General features: G+C 39.9%; 1 protein-coding gene across 1 annotated transcript; it reads left to right on the forward strand.

Annotated features, from left to right (window-relative positions):
- Positions 1-258: 258 nt before the first annotated feature.
- SERPINE3 (serpin family E member 3) lies at positions 259-21,953 on the forward strand (the record flags this gene model as incomplete). Its single annotated transcript, XM_082076354.1, has 8 exons — positions 259-517; positions 4,402-4,635; positions 5,921-6,118; positions 11,586-11,784; positions 13,327-13,427; positions 16,736-16,822; positions 19,393-19,476; positions 21,913-21,953. The coding sequence occupies 8 exons, from the start codon at positions 259-261 to the stop codon at positions 21,951-21,953; spliced, it is 1,203 nt and encodes a 400-aa protein (XP_081932480.1).
- Between the last annotated feature and the right edge of the window lie 931 nt (positions 21,954-22,884).

A 22,884-nucleotide genomic window follows, 5' to 3' on the forward strand; every position in this document is an offset into this window, starting at 1 on the left:
CAAGTAGGGCATTCTGGAAAACTTGGTTCTTGTTAGTCAACAGAGTCATCAGCATTCCCCTACTTCTTTTTTCTTTTGGTAGCTTCTGGTTAGACTTGGACAAGAATTTTAACAGTGGTCATTACTATTGCAAGTGAGATCTTAACATTGACAGAAAAAGAAAGCTCCTCTGTCAGCTCAGCCTATTGCTTTTCTAAATATATCTGTTATTAATTGCAGGTATGGTTATCTGGTGAAGAGTGTTCTCAACTTGCCTTCATGTTGCCCATTTCCTTCTGTGCATTTATCCTGTCTGCTTGCTGCTTAGCCAAAGGAAACTGCATCTCCTATGATGAGCTGAAAGAGCTGAAGACTGAATTTGCCATCAATCTCTACCAGCATGTATCTGAAGCAGGGAACAGAACCAACCTGGTAGTCTCTCCAGCAAGCGTGGCTGTTTCTTTGGAGCTGCTGCAGTTTGGAGCTCAGGGAAACACCTTCACGGAGCTGCAGGAATCCCTAGGATACAACATTCATGGTAATGTACTGCTTAAAAAAAATGGTTCCTTGCTTACATTTTGCAATAAATTCACAGCTTTACTAAGGAGACAGCAATTCCACACATCATACTAAACTTCTGTCTTCTGTCTCACTGCTAGATGTAGGTTTGGAGTGTTTTGTCTGTCTTTGATAGCCAGAAATCAGCTGGACAAAGGAAACTCAAGGGAGTAGTTTATACATGTTATTCCTCTTTCTATTGATCAGTGCTTCCTCTTTCACTGTACCAAAATACGACTACATCTAGAAAAGCTGCTTCCATGGACAGCAGAATTGCTCCTGTTTCCCAGGGGCTCATCATGTCTGTTGAGTCCTGGCCTCCCCCGCATCCTCTGTGAGGAGGTGCCAGGCACAGGACAGCTGTCTTCTCTCCTATCCTATTAACAAATTTTATGAAGCCTATAAAAACTGAACTATCTTTAAGACTGTGCACCTTTTTCTAGTGTTATTACCACCGGCCAAAAAGATGAAAAGTTGTTAGAAGGAGGCTGGCAGAGGGAGATATACATTAGCAGATGGATGGTGCAATTGCATTTTTCCCTGAAAGCAGGCTAAAATAAAACTCACTGGGAATCTGGAAGGGATATAGAAAAGGCAGATGTCTTAAAATCCAGCATTAAGTCAGCTGAATTTAAGGATGCTGTTTTCATTTTAGGTCTGGATTATCCTACCATCTCACATCACACGTCAAAAGCTATTTTACATTATGGGCACAATGTTTATGAAAAGCAGATGACTGCCACATCTTCAAAATTTGCAGCTTACATACCAGACTTATGTAGAGAGATGACACTGCTGTTTCTCAGCATAAAATTTACTTTCAATATATGAAGACTAAAGATAAAACCTGCAGCTATTTCACTGTCCGGTGCTGTCACCTGCCTTAGTCACCATTACCATTCTGTACAGCATTGACATTCAAAACCGACACGGCAGTAAGAGCTAACTCCAGCTGATATTAACATATACAGATACAGCTGCATGTACTGACAAAAGGACAGTGCCTCTGTATTCTGAGCAGCTGATATAATGAAGTCTTGCCTGTAAGAATCCTGTTTCTGTAAATTCAGTAGGGTAATTCTAAACAACATTAATTCATACAACTATTACATCTTTCTTGCCACTTCTGGTCATTAGGGGCACAGTTATTAAGAAAGAACTTTAACAATAATATTACAGAGTGAAATTCAGGCACAAATCTCCACACAAAATGTAACAAAAAGAAGTGCAGAGGCTGTTAATGACCTGTGAGCTCTTTTGTGCTGCCTTACTTCTCATGTGGCACATCATACCAAGCAGACACTTTATCTCCATTTTATTTGTCTGTGGCACAAGCCACATGAGCTTTGGCTTTCAGTGATATTGATGCATGAATGCGAAAATAAAGTAGGATAGGATCTATTGCTATTGGTTATAACAGCACATTTCCAGTGATGGAGAAGGAAACCCCTTCTTCAAATGGTTTAAATCAAATACTTAAATCAAATTTCCTATCAGATGATTAAAAGCAAATCACATACATATGCATATCTGATAAAATTAATTTCTTCCATTATACGTTTGCATTAATGTTTCCATTGGCCTGTCAAACAATAATGAAGAATGTGGTTAAAATCTTAGCAGGCTGAAAACAATGAAAACAGTGATATTTCATTCACTGTTCATGGATATTGTGCTCTTACATGCACTTGTAATCTTCTTTTAATATTTGGAAGACTTGTTCTCCTTTATTCTAGTACTAAGAAAAACAATGTATAAAGGGATGTCTCTCTAGACAGCACAGACAAAATTACATGCTTTCAAATGTTTTCTCCTTGCTGATTTATTGTATCCAAGGTAGACTATTTTAAAGCAATTTTGAACTGTTTTCTGAGTAAAAATTCAGCACTTTGGTTAGATAAGCACTTTGATATGACTGAAATTACAAGCTGAGGATTCCACACCTCACATTAACATCTGCTTCCAATTTACCATCTTTGATTTCTCACAATCTCCAGAGAGCTTGCCAAATGCTCCTGCACTAATGCAAAACACATGAGAAAAGCACTTTACACCTCAGACTGTGTGAGTTTTCTTGACATCTGTTTGAGGAGTTCAATATTTTATCCCTTAAAGAGTAATAGATCTAAATTTTAATACCAAAGTTCCCACAGGTGATTAGTCTCCTTGCACGTTGTTAAAGGAGCACTGTTAGGCCAGAAAACACAAACTGGGCTCTCAGGTGGTAGAAATTGGTAGATGTGACACTCTCCCTTTAGCCCACCAAGAATCTATGCAGTAAAAGTCTCCTGATGGCAGCTGGAGATTCAAGGAGATCCTGTCCTTGACCTGATGCTCAGCCTGGGACAGGTCAGTCTAGGCAGGATGGACTTCCCCATTAGCCACCTCAAACAATTCAAGTCCCAGCTGGCAGCCCAGCCTGATGTTCCTCTACAACTGCCTACACCCACAGTTGTCTGGAGAAACTGGGTGATTCTTCCCTTTGCCTAAGGCCTCCCCTGAGTCAAAACAAAGATTTTCAGCCAGCCCATAACAGTGAGGCAAGTCTTCTCCAAAGCACAAGAAGAGATGGGAAAGGGGCTGAACCATGAACATCGGAAGCTTGAGGAGATTTGACACAGAGCCCATAAACATTGTTCAGACTGGGTTGGAGTCCCAGGCCTCAGGAGGTCACCTTGGCATGAACCATCCCATCACAAACCATTTTACTTGCTGCAGCAAGTAAAATAATGACAGGTAGAAATCTCTGCTTAATCACCCTTCAGAGGAACCTACTAGAAACTCTGTCATTTTAAGAATATGAGATCCTCTAAGTTTGCAGGACTCATGCTCCTGTTGGGTCCATACCTCAACCTTGTATCTGTCACAGAAACCACCACCATTGAACTACTACAGGCTCCCCAGGAACAGGAGATCAGGGCACTATTCAAGTATTTTCATTAGTAGACAACAAACCAAGAGTACACATTACTGAATTTCATAGTTGCTTTAAGAAATTTGAAAGACCAGAACAGAGTTTGAAAGGATCCTGGAAATCAGAGAAATGTGTGAAGTGAGTAAGACACAGTTCAATAAGGACAAGTGCAAGATTCTACATTTAGAAAGGACAATCGGCTGTTTAAACCAGGGGAAAATGAGCAAAATAATAGATGTTTTAGGAAAGCATCTGAGGGCTCTCAGGAATTAAAAATATTGACTTGGAAATATAATTATACTAAAGAAAAAGCAGACACTCTTGTGGGTTGTATAAAAAGAAGAGTTGCCTGGGACACACATGAAGCAACCTATCAGCTCTATTTAGCATTGCCAGGGCTCATGTGCAATACTCGACCAGTTTGGGGCACCATCCTTCAAGAAGCAAAACAACACATGGGGGCCAAGGGTCGCAGTGACAGACCTGGGGCAGTCAGGAAGATGCCTTTCCTGGGGTAGGTGGCATCAATGATGGCAGATGGAGGAGATGGCTGTACTGCACCATCAGCAGCTCAGCCAGTCATGGCCAGAGGCACAAATGGGAACCCAGAGAGTCCCCAAATGTTCTGTATGAACTGTAAGAGTTGTGTGTGCATAGAGGTGTGAGCCTGATGTGAAGTCAGCCACTTGACGTATCTGCACTAGGTGATTTCTACAGCAACATGAAGAATGCTGAGAGCTTTCCCGTGCCCAGTGCGTCACCATCTTGACAGCAGTACTTGACAATAATACCCCATAAAGTCAAGGGTGCTTCAGTTGCTATAGTGCCTTAACTTTCAGGTGACATCAGTGTCGGCAATGGAGTTGAGAGCTGCTGAGTGCTTGTGCAATCTTTGCTGTCCTTAGCCTAAGCTTGATAACTGCAGTTTTCCCCTCTCTCTTGCCTGGCAGATCAAAGCGTTCAGGACTTCTTGCAGACATTGTATGAAGGAGTGACGGACTCCAGCCAAGGCACAGCGCTGCAGCTGGCCTGTTCCTTCTTCGTGGATGCCGGGGTGCAGCTCTCTCCCCGCTTCGCTGCACGTGCTGCGCGCTGGGCAAACAGCAGCCTGCAGCAAACCAACCTCACGGACCCCAACAGAACCGCAGCCCAAATACAGGAATGGATCACCGGTCACCTTGGAGGTAACGTTACAACCCATGAGAATGGTTGCACATGGATGAAATTTATAATAAAAGTAGTGAGAGAAATTACATTTAACCAAGTATAAAGTTTTTTGTCCCACCCCACGTTGTCCAAATCAAGGCTGAGAGACAAGAAATCTAATTCCTGTGCTGATGCTCATTTTCTAATGTGAGGAAAGAGCTGGAATAGGTCCGAATCTGTGAGTATAAGTTTGCGTTATCAAGCTGGTAACTGCTTGGCCTGGTTCCTCTAATTTTTAAAATGTGAATCCTTTGCAGTATTTTCAGTTTTAATGAGGAGCAGACTAATTCCCCAGGGACCAAGTTTGCTGCGTTGAGTGTTTCCATGTTGCTGTGGGGGACATGCAGGAGCTCAGCAGTCAGATTCTGAGTTTAAAAAGTCAAAATGGGAAATGAAAAAAATGTACTTTCCAGATAAGCAAGAAAAGTAATGAAATTAAATTCTGTGTTAATGAAAAAATAATTGAAAAAGCAAGTCCTTAGAAGCATCAGAGCAAATCAATCCAATCAGCTTAAGTTGCATGAGTATTAATTTGGCCATCAACATGTAAGGTGAAGTTAAACACACACATTAAAGCTACTATTGAAAAAAAAAAATTCTATCCCTCTCAAATGAACTGTAATAAGTAGTCTTGCTTCAATATAGAAAAGTATTGCTCTAGAACTAGATATTAAATGGGAGTTTTATGTGGTGGTCACATGCATATCGATGAATTAAAAGTGGCTTACACTTCCAAGAATCTTTGAGATACCCAAAGCAAGATCAATTCAACTGCTAACAGGAGAGAGAGAGAATTAGGATTTGAGCTTCAGTTGACTTATTTACTTCGTAAAAGGGTCAGTAACCATGAATCCATTTCATGAGGGATTTCTAGTGCTAATAAAGAACCACTCCAAGATACATATGAGCACATTTGATCTAGAAAACCAGTTAGGGCCAGAACACGATGCTGAACACTGGGCTGCTGTCACCCATATTGTTCAGCCAGTAGCATAGTCCTGGCACAACTTGGACCCTCAACACTGACCAGCTTGAGCTCCATTCTTGTGAGATCATGGACCAACAGGCAACCCTGATGAGGTCCAGGTGCAAGTGGTGAGGGGGATGTAGAGGGTTTAACAGTGTCTTGTCAGTTGTGCCTCTTGCCCTTAGGGATGGAGAGCAGTCACAACTTGCTTTATTTACTCACACGGACCTGGCTTTTAGGCCTGGGTGAGTAGGATTGTGTGTGTGTGTGCAGGTCCCTGCTTCTTTTCCATGCAGATGGGGACGTACGTGGCATGCCATTGGAGAGCGCTGGGTCGCCGCTCAGCCAGGTTGCCCTGGTGACCACCATGTATTTCAAAAGCACGTGGCAAAAGAAGTTTTCCTTTATGGATACCCAGATGTTGCCTTTTACCACAGCAGAGGGCTCAACACTGAACGTGCCCACAATGCATCACACAGCCGAAGTTAACTACGGTAACTGTCCTTGATCCAGATTTGCTCTATTGTACAACATGGAACAGTTTTATTTATTTAATTGTTGCAGATAATGCACTAAGATGAGTTACTTTCTCAGCCTGGAGAAGTCTCAGAAGAAATTCCATCAAACAAAGAGACCACTTGGGTCACCAAATCGACACCTTATAATCGCAGGCAATCACAAAACAGATCCTGCCTTCAAAATGGTTCCTAAAATATCTACAGTCCATGCCCCATCACAGACCAACACCTCCCAGCACTCCGTAACAAACTTTTCAGCTATAGCAAACAACTGAAAGGCACCGAGATAACGTATCAGGAGAAGGCAGCAGGTGACACTGCAGGTACCTTGGTATACAAAGTCCTTCACAATAGCAGGGAGCTTGTTAAACAAAGATGCCTAGGAAGGGATTACCAGAGGAAAGACATCTGATCCCATGACAAAGGGGCAGTTAAAACCAAAACAAAATCAAGCCCCTACCGTTTGGATTTGTGGGCTGGGTATGAAGTTTCCTGGCCCCTCAACCTGATCACTGCTTGCTCCTTAAGTGTGTGAGCACCAGAGAGAGGTTAACATCACCATGAGCACCAGCACTGCACACCCACCCCTCCTGCCACAGCCTGTCTGTGGATAAAACTGCATTAGGGTAAAACTGCAAATCTTCAGGGCCAAATTCTGCTATAAAGGCAACAGGAATTTTTCTGTTCTTTATATCAAATCAGTGGACGCTCTCAGCATGGGCTTTAAACAATATAAATACAGATCAAATTTTTATTTGTATAATATATGAATACAGGATATGCTCCTTTCAAAGGCCTGGGGTTTGTGGGTTGCTGACAGAAGGACTGTAGGCTTAATTTTCTACCATGAGGAATTCTTCCATTTAGCTCTACAATCTCTTCCAAAATATAAGAAGCTCATTTCCTTTCTATCCTAAATTTCAAAATTTCACTTAGGTAAAAACCTTTCTAATTCCAAGTCTACATTTTTTCAAGACCAACTTATACCTCTCACCATTGTGACAGCTTTATCCTTTAACTTAAATAATTTCTCCTTAGCTTTGATATTTACTCCCAGATGTATTTGCCAGCCACCAAGCTGCCTCTCAATTTCCTGTTAGCTAAGCTGAAGATGCCAGGCTCTCCTACTCTATTAAAAAAATGGATAATCCAATTCTCCAGTAGTTCTTTTCTGCACTTTTCCAATTTAAATTAGTCTTTATTGAAAATAAGTGGCCAGGAATGTACATGATACTTTTAATGAGGCCATATACATATGCAATAAAGTGCTCTTGGTATTTCTATGACTAGCTAAAATACCTTGCATAGTGCACCACAGAATCATCTCTGGGTTGTTACTTAAGGTTGATTCCAACTGGGCCTTTTTTTCTTTCTCCATTTTTTTCCTGCCACTGAGTCCTAGACGAATCAGAGGGAAATCTCCACAGGTACATACCTTTTGTCATGTTTTTGAACCATCATTTGGTTTCCATCACTGCAGTCAGCACGGTAACCCCACTGTTTGTCATTGATGAAAGTCTTGAGTGTTGGAAATACTTTAGAAAGCCACTGGTAAGCTCTTTTCAAGCTGGGAACCCCACTTCTTACTTAGCTGATTGTAGTTTCCCTTTCAAGTACCTGTTTGCTGCCTTTCATTTCTTGCTCTCATTGCCATCACTTCTACCTGTACATAGTGCCACAGTGAAACTACGTTTAATGTTTTACTTAAAACTAGATGGCTGGATCCAAGTCTTTCTTTCAAATTATTCATCAAGACAAAATTTCTTATAGATTTGTTTGCTAGGGTCTACCTATGTTGCAATTCGTCTCACTTTCTATTTCCCTCTGTGACTTGATTATTCTTTTCTCCAGAGTATGTTCTGAAACTTCTCAAACAAAGACACAAAATTTCCCAGATAACTTTCTTTTCTTTATAAATATACTCCTGTTTCCCAGTCAAGGGACACAAATGATTCTACAGGTCTATTAAGAATCTTTGCTGACACATTTGTGATTGCACATCCAAGTCGTTTTTGTTTTCTAGGGTGGTGATCATCCAGGCCCCAGATTATTATTTGTCTCTCTCAAGTAGTTTAAACTTTGTTTCTGTCACTGGTGTTGTAATACCTCCTGTTATTTCCTCATTTCCTTTAGGAACCTCACCATTACCCTTTGCTGTATCACCAGACTGTTTCTTTCCCATCAGTTCTAGCAATCAATAGGGATGAAGGTAAAAAAAAAATTCAGAGTGTTCAGCAGCACCATTCATCTTTCCCTTTTCTCTTGTTTATGTAACTAAAACATTTTCCTTTCCTGTGCAACAGTCACATCAGGCAAGCTGTTGGCCATTCATTATTTCTATGCCTGTTTATCTTTGAACTATAATTCACCCAGTTGAGGAAACACTTTTTCCTCTCTTTGCGAGCTTCTCCCTACTGTTACATCTTCCTTTGTGGTATTTCTTCTTCTGGGACATCCACGGTGTGTCCACCAGAGTTCTTCCTCCTGCTGGGACTGCCAGCTCCTGAGTGCATTCACACTTCTGACTTGGAAAATTCTCATCCTCTTTGCATCCAAACCTGTTATAAGTTAATTTGCTTTACTCGGGAATGCAGAGTTTCCCCTTCTAAAACCCGACACCTTATTATCCTCATTGTTGAGTAACATAAACTACTACATCAACTCATGTCTTTCAGCCCTGGGTGATTTCCTATCACCAGCTCATTGAAGCAGCTTTGCTACTCGTGATATCTGGAATAGCCTCGCCTTTTGTTGCTTTGCGAGCTATTCAGGTAAACAAACAGGTTTCTTGGGAGTAACACACACCTATTAGCTCAGGAACAGAGCTTTTCTCTGAACTTTCTCTTTTAGTAAAGTGAGATAAAGAAATTAGAAGCCTAAAATGACAGAAGGCAGAGGGCTGCCAGTGCTTATATAGGTGGAGATCTCAGGTAAAGACCAGTGACTAGAAATTCAGCAGTCGAGCTGCACTGACTGACCATATATTTCCTCCTGAGCTCTTGCAAACGTGGTGTGAAATCATTAGTTGTGCATTTCTGACCATTTGCCTAAACACAAGAGCTCCATCCTGTCATCCTTAAGTAGGTAACCAGAGTGTTAAATATTTGCACAGCAAAGGAAAGTTTACCAAAATACTGGGATTAGCTTCTCATCCGGCCTGAAATGTGTGAGTTCCCTGCAGCTGGAGAGACTTTTGAGGGAAGTCAACAAGAGAAGCAGCATTTAAAATTTGCTGATTGTCAGATTTTATAGGGCAAATTCAGTCTTTTTCACTAAAAATGCTATGAACATTTCTAACAAATCAGTTTGAAATTAATACAAAAAACAGGCTCAGTATAACAAAACAGAGGCAGGAGATAACTTTCCTTCATTATTAAATTATAGCAGCTGTCTCCCATCATGATCCAAAACACAGTGAGAAAGATTAGCTGTGGCCTGTTATCGACCTCCGCTTTTATGACATTATTTATCATTTAACATGGCCACACAGAACAAATCAGCCTGGGGACAATTAACACTGCTCTAAGAAAATGTCAACATTACAGTTTACAGATGCCTGTAATACACTGCAGCTATTTTACATATTCATTTTTCCAAGCAATTTGTTAACTATATGTGAATACTGATTTAACCTATATATAATCCTTACGGGATGCTTAAAATCATTTCAAGTAAAGAACACTAAATGATCTGACTCAATAAACTCAACTCTTTTATTTTCTTGCTAATTAATAAATAAGGACTGTATAACCTTTGTGCACAACGTGCTGACCTCAAAATATCAGCATGCCCATAAATTAAACCTCTCATGTCCAGTGCACTACAAATGTAAATCTTCCCTGCTTGTACCTTGCAAAACAGAAGGTCTTTTCCCAGCACATGATCCATGTGCTGGGAGGTGGTTTTAACAGCACAAATCCTTCTCCACATTGCATGGCAGGAGGGCTAATCTTAGAGCCTAACATTTAATGGCAGAATAATCAACGTTTTGTGAATCCTATCTAGTCCATATCTGCAAAGCTAAAAAATTATAGAATAGAATCATAGAACGTCCTGAGTTGGAAGGGACCCACAAGGATCATCAAGTCCAACTCCTGTCCCTGCACAGGACAACCCCACAGTTCACACCATGTGCCTGAGGGCGTTATCCAAATGCTTCTTGAACATTGTCAGGTTTGGGGCTGTGACACCTCCCTGGGGAGCCTGTTCCAGTGCTCCACCACCCTCTGGGGGAAGAACCTTTTCCTAATGTCCAACCTGAACCTCCCCTGGCACATCTTCCTGCCATTCCCTTGGGAATGTTGTACACTAAACATTTGAGACATTCTACATCTATACATTTATTGGCCAATATTATGAACATGAGCTACCTATATTCTGTTATTATAAACCCTGACTCAAAAAATGTGAGTATATGCCCTTGAAGATACAGCTACTACAGCTGGGTGAAGAAGGAATAGATTCAGTATTTTGGATGGCCTGCAGCAAAGGCCATCAGTTCTTTCCTTGTGACTCTCCTGGACTGCAAGGTATTGCTGAGTGTTCCTGAAAGGCTGTTTATTGCATTAACAGATGAAAAAATAAGGAAGTAAAATTGAATCTGTTCTACTGTATAACAGTGACCATTAGAAACAACTGGATTAATTGCTCTTTGAAATATGGAACTGAAACTGTACTTTTAAATAGTTGTTACGAATTGTTGTATAACTAATCACAAGCTGGGAAGCCCACCAGCTTTTACTTTTAGACTAGTTTTTATAACCATCCAATTTTGCTAGGTCTTTGTGCCTAGATTTTCAAAAGTAAGGAATTTGTTGCTTAAATAAGCAAAACCCTAACTACTTTATTGTTTAGTGTAACTATTTCTTTCTCAAAATAGGGTTAAAACTGACTTTTAAAGGTAGTAAAGATGGAAACATGCGGCAAAGTAGCTTTCAGTTAACTAAATAGGACATTCCATTTTGGTTTGTTTTAATTTCTATCAGTAGTGAAATTTTAGTGAAAGACATAAAAAAAATTAAGTTTATCCAAAGAACAAGCATTGCAGGAACAGTCACCAGAAAGTTACTGTCATTGCCTCGGTAACAGTTTTAAAAACTCTGAGCAAGGAGGACAGCTATGGTATGAGAAAGTAGTAAAATATCCACGCTGTGTTCAGACAGTGCTTCAGGTGCTATGACTATCCTTGGCATTTTTCTGCCAGGAGACAGATAGATAGATACAGATATATAGATATAAATGATATAGATATATCTCACACAATCAGCTCTGTTGTGAGTTAAGAGCACCCTGAGCTGGCTGCAAGAGTCCGCGCACCAGAGACAAGCCCCTATATCCCACCACTGCTGTTCTGAACCGTCTGCTGACCCAGGCTTGGGTTGTGGGTTTGGGGTTTTATTCCCCATTTGAATGATGAAATAAGATCTATGTTGCCCACCCACAGGCCAATTCCAGACTGCAGCTCTGGAGGCTTTCAGTGTGGTCGAGTTACCCTACCTGGGAGAGAAATTCAGCATGTTCCTGGTGCTTCCAAGCCACAGAAGAACATCTTTGTCCCGGATTGAGTCTCACCTTTCTGCCAAAACCATAAACCTTTGGGCCAACAGCTTAAAGAGAACAAAGATGGACATTTTTCTACCGAGGTAAGTGATATTAATACTGCAAAGTGGCTTCACTGCTTTGTCAGAATTCTGTGTGAAAGCACTGAAATGAGCAATGTGTGAGAAAAAAAATCTAATTATTAACAAATAGGGCAACAAAAGCAACAAAGGCAAAAGGCAACAAAGATGATGAAGGGAGTGGAGCATCTCCCTTATGAGGAAAGGCTGAGGGAGCTGGGTCTTTTTAGCTTGGAGAAGAGGAGACTGAGAGGTGACCTCATTAACGTTTATAAATGTATAAAGGGTGAGGGTCATGAGGATGGAGCCAGGCTCTTCTGGGTGACAACCAATGATAGGACAAGGGGTAATGGGTACAAACTGGAACACAAAAGGTTCCACTTAAATATGAGAAGAAACTTCTTCACAGTGAGGGTGCCAGAGCACTGGAACAGGCTGCCCAGGGAGGTTGTGGAGTCTCCTGCTCCGGAGACATTCAAAACCCGCCTGGACACCTTCCTGTGTAGCCTCATCTGGGTGTTCCTGCTCCAGCAGGGGGATTGGACTACATGACCTTTCGAGGTCCCTTCCAATCCCTGACATTCTGTGATTCTGTGAAATACTTTCAGTTTTGTCATTCATCACATGATCAGAAAAGCTCTAACCCTTTCTTAGGTCATGAAGATGTGAGCTGGGAATGCCAAAACTCCCTGATGTGCTCTGTACTGTTTAAAAACAACCCAGGTACTTCAGTCAGTCCAATAGCTTTTACTCTAAATTTGTTGGGGGCACAACAATACTTTAAAGATCTAAAAAGAGATAAATGTTCCTGGCCCTTTCCCACACTCTGTTTTTGTCTTTGCTTCAGGAAAGTAAATACATAACCTTTAAAAAAAATTCCATAGTTTATTTTTACAACTTGCTAGTGTACTACAGATGTACTTCACAAAGAACTTGGGGCCCTCCACCAGTCATACCCATCTTTCTGTGCACAAAGCAAGTGTCAGCCATCGGTTTTCCACTTCAGTCATTTGCTGTTGCTAAAAAATGCACACACCCTGCTGGAATTTTCTATCAGCTGTTCAAATGAAATGGCACAGCAGGAGGAATCAGGTGCAGGAAGGCCTTTTGTGGCCAGACCTGTTGTATGGATGAGCACAGAAAGGTTTCATTACACATCTCTTCCACTACATTCCCCACATTAGTGAAGTGCTGAAAAACAATGTTCATTAATACTCTCTTTCTCCAAGCTAATCTTTTGCAAATGTTTCAAAGAGTCCTTTGCTGCAGTCAAAAAGATTGTTAAAAAGAGGACACTTGGGGAAATGCAGAGTTAACATGTCAAGAAGACGAAAGAGGTGGTTTGGTTGCAATAGATGTGGGCGAGGGATTCCTTCTGTCACTGTCTTCAGGTGAAGACAAGCTGCTTTTCTGCCAAGTACACTTAATCAGACAGAAGGCATTGGGCTCACACAGAAATAAATGGATGAAATGCAAAGGCTTGAAATAGATTGCATCTGTTCCACCTCTTAGCTCTATGAACCTACAAATGCCACATTTGAATAAAATCTATCCTATTAATTCCAGGTTCAGTATTCAAAGCCTTTTTGACCTAAAGACGGTTTTTTCTGCCTTGGGAATCAGAGATGCATTTGATCCCATCACTGCTAATTTTAAAGGTATTTCAGGTAAGAGGTTTGACTGAATAAAAAATGATCACTGACCCAATAGCTGTAGACTCTCACATTTGAATGACTCAGTAGACCTGAGCCTTCTGAATTGATTATACTTCTCTCTCTTTGGAACTCTAAACCACAATTCATGCTCAACTGTTCTACTTTATTATTGGCACTTGTATTTTGAACTGTTGTTTTGTAGGAAAGATGAATCTGAAAGGGACAGGGCTGGTTTTGTTATTACTTATATTTCTTTTTACTTTTCCTTCTTTCTTTAAGATTAAACCTGTCAAGACAGCACAGGCCTAGGAAATGGTTAGTTGTTCAGATATTTAGGATGCTTTAATACAACTCTGATTCCTGTATTTGTTTTTAAATAGTCATTTAAGAGTTAGGGATGCTGGTCCAACAAGTCTGTATTCCAGCTCCTGACACCACAAACGATATCAATATATGCCCTTGCTATGTTGTCTTGCTGATCCAGTGACCGGTGTGACCAGTGGATTAAATTATACTTTTGCTTTGCTAAAATATTAGTGTTACAATTGTAAACTGTCTTGGTTTTGGAAGTCTGAATTTATCCCACTTCTTGGAAAATTTTTATCCCTACTTGATATTATATACTAAAAGAACCCAAATTATCTATTTCCTTTTCTTTTTTTTTATTTCTTTTTGTTTTGTTTTGTTTGTTTACTACTACCAGCAACACAAATTATTTCATCTTAGTCATTTCTACTCAGAGCAAAGACTCAGTGGTAGCTGCCCTGAAAGACGGAGAGTTCATGCAGTTCTTGTGCATGTGAGTGAATAAACACAGGTATGACAAGAAGAAATTCCTCCAATTTAGACAAAGCTGCTTTTACAGAAGAGTTGCTTTCCTGGAGTAAACCTCAGAAGGGATGTTACTTATGAGGTTTTTTTAACACCGCTTTTACTGCACTGGTTTATTGCAATACATATCTCAGACCGCAGAGAGAGGCACATTAAAATAGTTTGTCACTTCCCACTTATTTGTAAAAGCCTGCAGTTTTGTTTATTGCAAACAAATGTTAATATACGGATGAAGTGCACAAGGATGCATTTTATAAAGTTAACATCTATTTAAATAAGATAAATACTTGGAGGAAATGAACTCCATCATAAATGATCTCATTTAGCAGCTTCTTTTTTGTCTAAGCAACTCAGTGGCTTTCTGCTTCACATCATCCAGGGTAAGGCTTGTAGACATATTCGATCCAGCCTGTGGCAGGATTATACATTAAGGGATATGTTGAGGCCCTTCTCATTTCTACTCTTTAGCTACTCAGTTATGTATCATAATAGGAGGGTTATTTCGATGGTCCAAGAGTTACGTGAGACAGAGTTTATAAGGAAGGTTTATCTTTTATTTAACCAATAGATACAGTTGGAAAAAGAACACGTAACTTTTCAGTTCCTCTTCTATATGAAGGAGTAATCATAATTTTCAGAATCACATTTAGCAAACAAATGTGTTACTTCATTTCAGACCTGGAGTAGCTTCTTTATGCCTGAAGGCTTCTAATTTTTTTCCTCCAAATATGTTTGATGTATTTAATTAAAAAAAATCTGCCTCTCCACAGTTTTGTCTTGTTTCCATCCTGGATTTTTGACTGGACAAAATTCAGATAGAAAGAGTTAAAATGGTCTTCTAGTATTTCCTTTTTTTCACCTATACATCAGACTCAATCCTCAGATTCAGAGAAGAAAGAAAATACCTCTCAACCTTCCCCACTTTCTGCCCTCCGCAGTCAGCTGGGGAGCAGCACACTTGTAACTCTCCTTGCTGTCTTTCTGAAATTAACTTTTTCCATGTTCCATTTTATGTCACAGTCCCACTGTTTCTTCCTGAAGAGCAGTTTTTCTGCAATTGCCCTTCCAATGGTTCCTCAGTTCATTCATTGTCTCCACATGTTAATTAATTTCTATGCTCATCATGAAACCTTGCTTTTCACCACAACCTGGGAGACCTCTCAAACTAGAAATTTCCATTCAGCTTTCAGATGACTGTTGTCTATTTAGTGGGACAACAACCATAAAGATGAAAGAACAAGTAAACATGGGCAGAAACAAGGGAGAAAAAGGTATTCACAATGGTGACTTGAGGCTCCCTGAAAAGTCCCTCCATAGTCAGAGGCAGCCAAATGTGCCCATTCCTACTCACACTGGCAAGGGACCTGCCTCCCTCTGTCAGTGATACACAGATCTTAGGAACAGGCTGCCCAGGGAGGTTGTGGAGTCTGCTGCTCTGGAGGCATTCAAGACCTGCCTGGACACCTTCCTGTGTAACCTCATCTGGGTGTTCTTGCTCCGGCAGGGGGATTGGACTAGATGATCTTTCGAGGTCCCTTCCAATCCCTAATATTCTGTGATTCTGTGACACACTGTCTTCCTAATCTTGCTCTCCTCACTTTCAAGATCTTCCTATATAGTGTCTAAGTGATGCTCTTCTGTAGCCAAAGCCCAGCTCCCACCAGTGGAAAGGGGCCAGATTGCAGCTGGCTCCATCAACAGTAATGTGAAGGCACCCCACAGCTCTTCCAGGTGTACACCCATACAAACACATTCAAAAATCTTGTTGTTCCTGCTCCCCTAGATTAGATATCAGATCTGAATGATTAGAAGTCAATAGCAGAAATGCCTTTAAGCAGAAAAAATATTCCAACTTTGCATTCACCCCAGTGATTCTTTCCTAAGAATTTCACTGCTTGTCTGAAAGTGGGATCTGTGTTTCATGCAGAAGTCAGAGGCACCTGGGTCATCAAGCAAGCTGTGCTCTGTGACAAAGGGCATGTTCAGGCAGATAGATTCAAGACACACATGAGTATTTTAGCTTATTCTCCAAGCTGCTGCACAGATGGTCACACTAGTCCAAAAGCCGCGTAGTCATACTATCTCAGCTACGTGCTAAAAGGTCCTTAATATCAAACCAGCTTAGATGTTCAGACTGTCTGTGCTCATCCATATTAGGTACATGTATAAAAAAATCAGTAGCAGAGTCAAAATTAGAACTGAGGATCTTCTGTGGAAGCCAGAAAAAGGAATTGAAAGGCAGGCTTATACTGTGCTGTCTTTCTGAACGTGATGTGGTGAAGGAACCAGTGGAAGGAATTTGCAACAGAAGAAAACCTAATGATATGACACATATTCAGTGTGCCCGGGTGAAATACCTAATGGTTATGTCATCCTTAGATTCTGCAGAAAAAAAAGGTAAAAGCATTCTGAATTAAGAAAAAAGAAACCTGTGTTCACAGTGGAGTTAAGAAAATAACTTAATATTCATTTCTGGTTTTTTTTGGCAGAGCAAAGTAGTCTTTATATTTCAGAAGCTATTCACAAAGCAGAGATTGAAGTAACAGAAGAAGGTACGAAGGCATCAGGAGCTACAGGTAAAGCAAATATACAAACTTCACTTTTCGCTCCTGAAAATTGTCACTGCAGAAACAACTCGTAGTCATTTGTAAAAAAATCAAACAAACCAACCAACCAAAACCAGCACAGTAGCATTTAAATGTATGCCTAACCTAAATTTAAACTTTTATATTTAACATGCTTCCATTTTACCATTATAATTGCCCATAAGAACTCTTAAAACTCTTCCCTTTCCATGTTTGATCTTAGACTAACATATAAAGACTCAAGTGAGTACCAGCTTTACCAGCCCAGGGAATACCCAGTTTAAGAAGATAAACCACTTCTTTTTCTGTTGGTTAAATCTGCTTGCTCAGATCACAAAAACAAAGACGGAAAATAACGTTTTGTCCATAGCTCCTGAACTGTTACAGGGTTTGTTTTAGGAAGATGATCCTTTTGGTATCATTGAAGGTCATGACGGGAAAGTTTTGTCTTCACAAAGACAGGTTTGTTTCTTATGTACTTTGAAGTGTGACCTTCATGTGCATTAGTTTCTACAGATCACTTCCATGTGAGCAGCTGGGACTGGCTGTGTGGGGAGATTCAGAGTAAAATCTCAGCTGTGGACTACAGAGTCAATAAATAACCCTCATGAGCTGAATCACATCTCAGTAGAAATCCTCCATCGCAATTAACATAGAACAACTGAAATTACCGAGCTGTGCAATCTTAATTTTTCTTTTTATTTCTGTCACATGAGCTTTATCAAAGACAACCTATGCTTGTTTGTTTCCCTTTTGGAAGCCTCAGATGCTGCAGAGAGGCTGTAAGTCAGCGTGAAAGGCAGCAGCAGACCCAGACCCCTGTGTGGATTATATGGGCATTGCTGCCATCGGCTTCTCAGAAGCTGAATGTGTCCTGAAGCTGTTCAAACACCAGCAAAACACATTTTGCCTCTGCTTCCCTGGGCTGTGCTGCCTTCAGGTGTGCTCCATGCACACATTGCAAGCACTGGTGGTACTTGATGGCAAGATCTGGGTCTTCCCCCTCTCTGCTGAATGGCTTCAAGTTGCACCAGGGAAGGTTCAGACTGGATATTAGGAAACATTTCTTCACAGAAAGGGTTGTGAAACATTGGAACAGGCTGCACAGGGAAGTGGTTGAGTCATCGCCCCTGGAGGTGTTTAAAAGATGTACAGACAAGATTCTTAGGTACATGGTTTAGTGTCAGTGTTAGGTTAACCATTGGACTTGATGATCTTCAGGGTGTCTTCCATCCAAAATGATTCCATGATTCTATGATCCTCCTTGCTTCCAGGAGGAAATCCAGGAGAGACGTAGGGAGAGCACCACGGTGTATCTCGATGATGGGGTGGCTCTGCAAGGTGCACCCCCTCACGGCAGACATCCTGCAGTCACAATGCCAAAAGGCACTTGAGCACCCCCGCTCTGGTGCAGCACTTCTCCGACAACAGCTTCGGATAAGACACACGCTGTACATATGTGGGCGCACAGTGACAATTTGACATAACTAGGTTAACCTTCCTGCAGAGCTGTACAGTTTAATTTTATGAAAATTTTCATCTCTACTGGGGCATTAATATTTTAAGTAATTTTTCTGGTAACTCCCATTAAAAAATAAATGCTTTTATGTTGCTTCAATTACATACCAAAGACTAAGGGTAATAACAATCAGACATCAGATCTTTATCCCATTGAAAGCAATGCCAAAACTTCCCTTAACTCCAGTCAGACCAAGCTAAGAAGCTGATTTAAAAAGGTATGGTTATATTTATGATTTACTTTAAAAGCTCTGGATCTAGTCAACACAGTGGCTTGAAAGCTACACGAGACACTTTTAGGAGCACTGAAATAATGCCACTCAAACTAGTTTTACTGAGCTTTACTTGAATTTTCAATTAAATTCCACTGTTAGCGGTGCTGACAAAAAAATAATCCAAATCTGGGGGTTTTAATATTGTGGTGTTTTGTTTTGTTTTGAACAATGTATTCTTAATACTATGTAGGCACAAGGAATCATTTATTTTAACAAGACGTGTTTTAATAATAGCTGAGCCATCATAATTGTTAAGGACTCTTTATTTAATCTAATAATTAACCCCCAACCAGAGAGGGGAAGGACAGTAATAAACTGAGATCGAGGATACTCTAATGGAGAAATTCCAGGAGGACACAGATATTTCTCTGCTGCTTATCTCCCATTTAGAAAAGAGACTACATTTGTGCCTTGCTTATCTTTTTTACCAGAAAAGCATAGCTAGGGATTGGCAAACAGGTTTGGCAATAGCATGTTATGATTTCAGCAGTTATGGCTGCGATAACAACAAAAATTATATTACCTTTGAAATCCAAAACCAGACAGGCTCTCTTCAGCAACAAAATACACACCGATCCCTTGCATGTAGTCTCACAACACTTGTTCATTCACCCAGACTGATTTCACTGCTGGATAGAATTATTGTTTTACTCTTAAAGCAGAGGAGCAACTCAAAACTCAGGTACTACAGATCAGAGCTTGAGGCCACTGTACAGAAGATGGAATGAAAATGCACAGAGTTTACTAATGTTCTTTGTTGCATTACAGCAATGGTATTACTGAAAAGATCACGAACACCTATTTTCAAAGCAGACAGACCTTTCACGTTTTTCCTGAGACAAACTAACACAGGTACGCACGCTCTCCATTTCAGTAGCAGAGTCCTTCATGAGTAGCACTGAAATCAGTAACAAGTTCTTTGTAAATAATGTGCCTTCCTTTGGACCAGGAAATTACAACCACCAGGGAAACAGCAGGTTTAGGAGTTTTAAAGCACAAAGAACACAGTTGAGTTTCTTTAAAAATAATGCATGACAGTCATAGAAGTCAGGGAAGCCAGATTAGCTTCTTGTACATTTATGCAGTACATGCTGAAAAAGATTTCTACCCTAATTATAGGCAATTGAGGGTTCTTAAATGCCCAAAGATTAGGGACCGACCTCCACAGGACAAACCAAAGTACAAATGGGCTGGATCAGATGGATTAGTATCTGAACAAGTTAAAATGGAAATCTTTCCCTAAAAATGAAACTTTTTCAGGCCTCCACAGATGGCACACAGCAAACAGACTTCTGCCTGTAGGCACCAGGACTCCAGGGCCTGAAATTCCCTGTATTAATTCTACCTCAAGCAGTTTCTAGGGGGATATCTCATAAATTCTGAAGACCAACAATCTTTTGCCCGGCTACAGCTCAGAATATGCAGAAGCAAGTTTCTCTTGCCTTGTTATCTTGAATAGCAACACCTTGGAGGAGATAGTTTTACACATCTGGACCCTTCACTACTCAGCGTCCTCATGAAACTCTCAAGTTTTTAAAAGCCACGGATATTCACTCTATGTAATCAAGTAACTTGCTCTGCAAAAAAAAAATCTAGCTTGCATCTTCACTTATGCAAGGAAGTGCCAAGAAATGCATCTTTCTTTTGTAACTGCCTTTTTTTTGGATAATGATAATGAACTCACCCCAAAATATACAAACAAACCCCAGAGCAGGTATGAAAGAGGAAGTATCAAAGTGTTCCTCCAGCTCCAGTATTAGAATATACGTCTCATTTCAGATGTCCAGTCACATAAGTTACTCCAGAGCCTCTGCCAAAAGAAAACACCATATAGATCATGGGCAACAATGAAGAATCACATAATGCACCATTTAGCAGCATCAGGCCACCTCCAATAACTCACATCATTCTTAGCAATGCAGTAAATTTGTACCTTAAATATGTTCTTAAAAAAGTCTTTCAAACCAACAAGTTTCTCTCATAACTGGAGTCATGTCCGTTTAGAGTTCCAGGGAGCATATAGCCATTTATACAGTGCAGTAAAACAGGTGGCCTGGCAAGAAGACCAAAAAGAATAATTTTCCTTATCTGCTTCCAAGCAACACAACTCTGTTCTCTTAGTGAATATCTGGGCTTGTAACACTCTGCTTAGAAAAATCTGTATCTTATATTTTGACCAAAATGCAAACACAACTTTTTAAGAGAAATGCACTAACTTCATGGGGCTTTTGTTTTGACTACGCTTTGGCAATCATCACCATTCCATCAATAAAAGTATTTTACTTGGTAAATGCAGAATTAACAAAAAAAAAAAAAGACCAAAAAAAGGTACTAAAAGATCATAACCTATGAAACCTGAGCCACAGACTCCTCAGAATTAAGAACAAACTGATTTCAGTGAATAAAATTGCTCAGTTTATAGTATATGATAGATCATGTAAGCAGGAAGCAAACCAGATTGTAAAACATAATTTTTATATGAAGTTTAACAAAATACATACCTTCTAATAAATTCAAAATCAGTACATTTCTGCAATTTAAGCTTTTTAATGCAAGAAGTGAAAACTGAAGACATTCAGTCATTTTGTTTGCTCAGACTTAGTAACTGAAGTTCAGGTGTGAAAAGGGGAAACCATAAAGAAGATGTGCTTTTAGTACATTTTATTCACCTAGTGAGAGGTACTTAAATCTTACTATCCCCGTGAAGTTCACAATGAATCTTTTATGTAGACCAAAAGTCTTCACCGCATCAGGCTTGTAGTAATAGCAGAAATATATTATCCAAGACTTCAAACAGTATAGTTCTGCCCAAAATAACTGAAGAAGTTTGGGTTAATTTAATCTGAATTTCAGATTTGAACACATTCCCGTTGAAAGATGGGCAAAGTAACAGCAACACAACCAAACCTCTAATTCAATGAATCTGCGGCAGTGAATTCATTCAAGGGGTTGTAATAATCTCTTTCGTAACAACAGCATCAACACAAAGAAATGATCTTAGGCTCTGTTTTGCTCAAGTTCAAAAATTATTCTTTAGCCCAATGGTTTCAGGTTTTGGTAAATTTCTAATTTGGGTTACCAACTATTTGGAAAGGCTTCTTTGCTTTTACTACAGAACTGTTCCAATTATTCTAAGAGAAGCATGCAATTGCAGTTGAACTTTCCATACATGCAATGAATGTTCACAAATCTGCTAGTTCAGTGCTTAATTTATGTATTTAAACTGTACTACACTTTGAAAAATGTCATCCCAAACTGAAATAATATTAATATTGTTTTCATTTACAGGTTCAATACTCTTTATAGGAAGAGTTACAAATCCTTCATAATAAACACTAGACATATACACTGTCTTCTGTTCCTCTTGTGGTGAGCTTTCCTTCAATGAAATTAAAAGCTACATTATTTGTATTTATTAAAATAGTTTTAAATAGTATCACTTTTACAAGAATAACAGTGAGCAAGTCCTCCACTCCCTTCCTTTGTACACACAATTGGAAACATACAGCTCTCTAAGAATCATTAGCACGACAACTACTGCAAAGATAGTGAGTATATAAACATTTGGGGAAAAACTGAACAGATTTTGCTACCTAAATGTTTAACAATATGGACCAACAGCTTCTGCTTACCTTCATCATAGCTAACGTCAGTTTGACTGATGCTGCATGTGTAGGTCATCTGCAAGATGTTGCTTTTCAAGCACAACTTTATTTCCCTGTCCTGAAGTAAAAAAACTTAAGAAAAAAATTTAAGTCCGGTCTGGTCCCAGACTTAAATATAACCCAGCTAAGAAAGTAAGGTAAGCAAAGCAAGTAGCAAAATGCTGTGAGAAGGAAATCAGGTTGAGAGGCTGTTTCAAAACTGACAGAACAGGTGGGAAGCAGAAATACCCACTCAATCCACAACCAAACAAATATTATTGCCAAAAAATGTAGTAATACTACCTTTACTAGCTTTTATTCTATTTTTTTTTTAATTAACACAGCATAGAATGCACATTCCTGAAGAACTCTGAATGAAGTTAAAAGCAACCCGACAAAAGTTGGGATAACAGCAAGTGTTTTAGTACAAGATTCTGCAACTCATGGCACAAGCATCAGAAACCCAGCCACACTAAAAGTTTTGGTGAAGTTTGTGAACTACTGTCTCCTAGCAAAAACATCAGAGGGGAGCTGCTCCCACTGAACCAAACAAAGCTTCCCAGAACTTACAAGAGTTTAGTGCAGATGAAAGACATGGGCCAATAAAGCATTCAGT

The sequence above is a fragment of the Streptopelia decaocto genome, assembly GCF_964273445.1.
Source record: "Streptopelia decaocto genome assembly, chromosome: 1".
In the NCBI taxonomy this organism is placed as follows: Eukaryota; Metazoa; Chordata; class Aves; order Columbiformes; family Columbidae; genus Streptopelia; species Streptopelia decaocto.